The sequence below is a fragment of the Macaca thibetana genome, chromosome 1, assembly GCF_024542745.1.
Source record: "Macaca thibetana thibetana isolate TM-01 chromosome 1, ASM2454274v1, whole genome shotgun sequence".
Taxonomy (NCBI): Eukaryota; Metazoa; Chordata; class Mammalia; order Primates; family Cercopithecidae; genus Macaca; species Macaca thibetana.
The window spans coordinates 49,456,450-49,458,638 of record NC_065578.1 but is presented as its reverse complement, the minus strand read 5'-3'; the positions used below and the strand labels follow the sequence as shown (position 1 = coordinate 49,458,638).

Genomic DNA, 2,189 nt, shown 5'->3' with positions numbered 1-2,189 from the left:
CCTCTACAATTCCGATACAACAGCAAGGTCTTGTCTGGTTGCCGTAAAGTGAGGGGCCATGTGAAAGATGAGGCTTGGGGGTAGTCAGCAGAGGGCAGAGGATGAAGGGACTTCTTAGTCATGTGAAGGGGCTTGGACTTTATCCTCAAAGCAGTCAGGAACCAGAGAAGAGTTTTAAGCAGGTGAAATGCAATCATTTAAGGCATAGAGAAAGTGGAACTCTTTTTTTTTTCTTTTTTCATGATCTGTGGTTTTCTTTTTAATTATCTTTAGTCTTGCGATCACACATGATTTTAAAATTTGTGTATATCTCCACTACTTTAATCCTTTTAAGTCGGCAAAAGCACCATTCCTAATCACAAATACACAGTTCTACAGTTTTATGTTTCTGAATGGCTGTTTAAAGACAATCCTAAATTATAACTTAGTTTGACTTAGATTGTAAAGAATTCAAGAGTGAAGTTTAACTTGCTACTATTTTAAAAGCATGTGACCTTATAGATTTGTAAGATGTGAGAAGTGTTGAATAATCTTTAATATTACACACAAACCGTACTAAAATGCTTTTCAATAAGTAAAAGGAACCATTTTAAATACAGGGAATTATAATTAGATTGGCATCGTTAAGGCCAAAACTCTAGACATTGCTACCTTATTTATCTTCAACCCTTGCCTTTAAGAGGCAAATGAACACAAAACACAGGTGAATCTTGCTTGGTTCTGAGACGGTGAAGGAATTTACCCAGTATTTAAATATATTCACATAACCAGCTATATAAATCTAAATATAAAACCAATCTCCAGCAAGTTTTTAGATGGCACTCACCATCTTTGCGAAAAGTTGAACATTACTAACAAAGTCTAATAATATCTTTAGAAGGGGTAAACAGCGATAGCATTTACTGAATTGGAATTACTATTAAAATTCAAAAACTGAACATATTCATTTAACCACAAGCCAGTCTTAGTTTTAAATCAGGACTGCCCAACAAAATATTCTGTCAGTCATTCATGATCTGAATTCTGGTGTATGAGATCTATTAAAGTATGGTACACATAAAAAAGTCATGAGACATTTGTTTTGTAATAAATAAGGCAGTGGCCAATTATTACTCATTAGTAGCTTTTTTGAGATAAGCTATCAAGTCTGCCCTTTCTTCGTTCTTCTTAATGCCAACAAAGATCATTTTTGTTCCAGGGATGTACTTCTTGGGGTTCTCCAAATACTCCATCAGTGTATCCTCTCCCCAGGTGAAGCCTTTGTTCTTACTGGCGGCTGTGTAAGAGTATCCAGGGGCCTGACCTGTCTTCCACCCGAAGAGACCATGGAGATTTGGCCCAGTCTTGTGCTTGCCTTCCTTTTCAACGGTGTGGCACTGGGAACACTTCATAATAAAAATCTTCTTGCCTTTCTCAACATCACCAATATTTAATTCTCTTTTTAGTCGCTGGCGCAACGAAGATTCCCGCTCCGAAGCAGGACATCCCCACTCTCTCGTAAGTGGAACTCTTAAAGGAGACTGCGAAGAGATAGCCAGTGAGGCTGGGGAGATCAGCACACCTAGGAACATTCTAGCAGAAAATGTTGGTGCTCCACAGAACTCCCCACACCTCACTTAATGTGCTTTCAAAAGCACTCCTGGATCTTCTTTGGTGAATGACTCTTAGGCTACTGGGAATTAGCACTAGCCCATTAGCACAGACAGCCAGAGGTGTCTGGGAGTTTACAATGATTGTTGGATGTTGGAATGGGGAGAGTGAAAGCCCAGCCCCCTTGCCTTGAGTTGGGATGATGTACACTTCAGACTTCCCCTTCAGGATCAGGCTCAAATCTACCCTCTGCTGGACTTTTGCCTGAGAACACAGCCTTATTTGGCTCCTCCTTCTTGTCCTGCTTTCTTTACTCCCTCACTGGTTTCTCCTAGAAACATTTCCTTAATAAATCACTTGCATATGAATCTCCATGTCAGGGTCTGCTCTGAAGAAGCCAGCCTATGACCCATACATGGGTACAGACATTGACATATAAATGGGAATACAAACTGTATACATGGGTACAGACGTTGACATATAAATGGGAATGCAAACTGTGTTCATGCCCCAGTGCAGGAACTCAGAAACACGCCTGCCCCTTCTTCATGTTCTTGGGCTGTGAACAGACACAGAAGACCATGAATCCTACCTCCCAG

The 2,189-nt window shown here is 40.2% G+C and overlaps 1 protein-coding gene across 1 annotated transcript; it reads right to left on the bottom strand.

Annotated features, from left to right (window-relative positions):
* Positions 1 to 233: 233 nt before the first annotated feature.
* LOC126961774 (cytochrome c-like) lies at positions 234 to 1,904 on the bottom strand. Its single transcript, XM_050802499.1, has one exon. It carries the CDS (start codon positions 1,569 to 1,571, stop codon positions 1,110 to 1,112), a length of 462 nt encoding a protein of 153 aa, XP_050658456.1. The 5' UTR covers positions 1,572 to 1,904; the 3' UTR covers positions 234 to 1,109.
* Between the last annotated feature and the right edge of the window lie 285 nt (positions 1,905 to 2,189).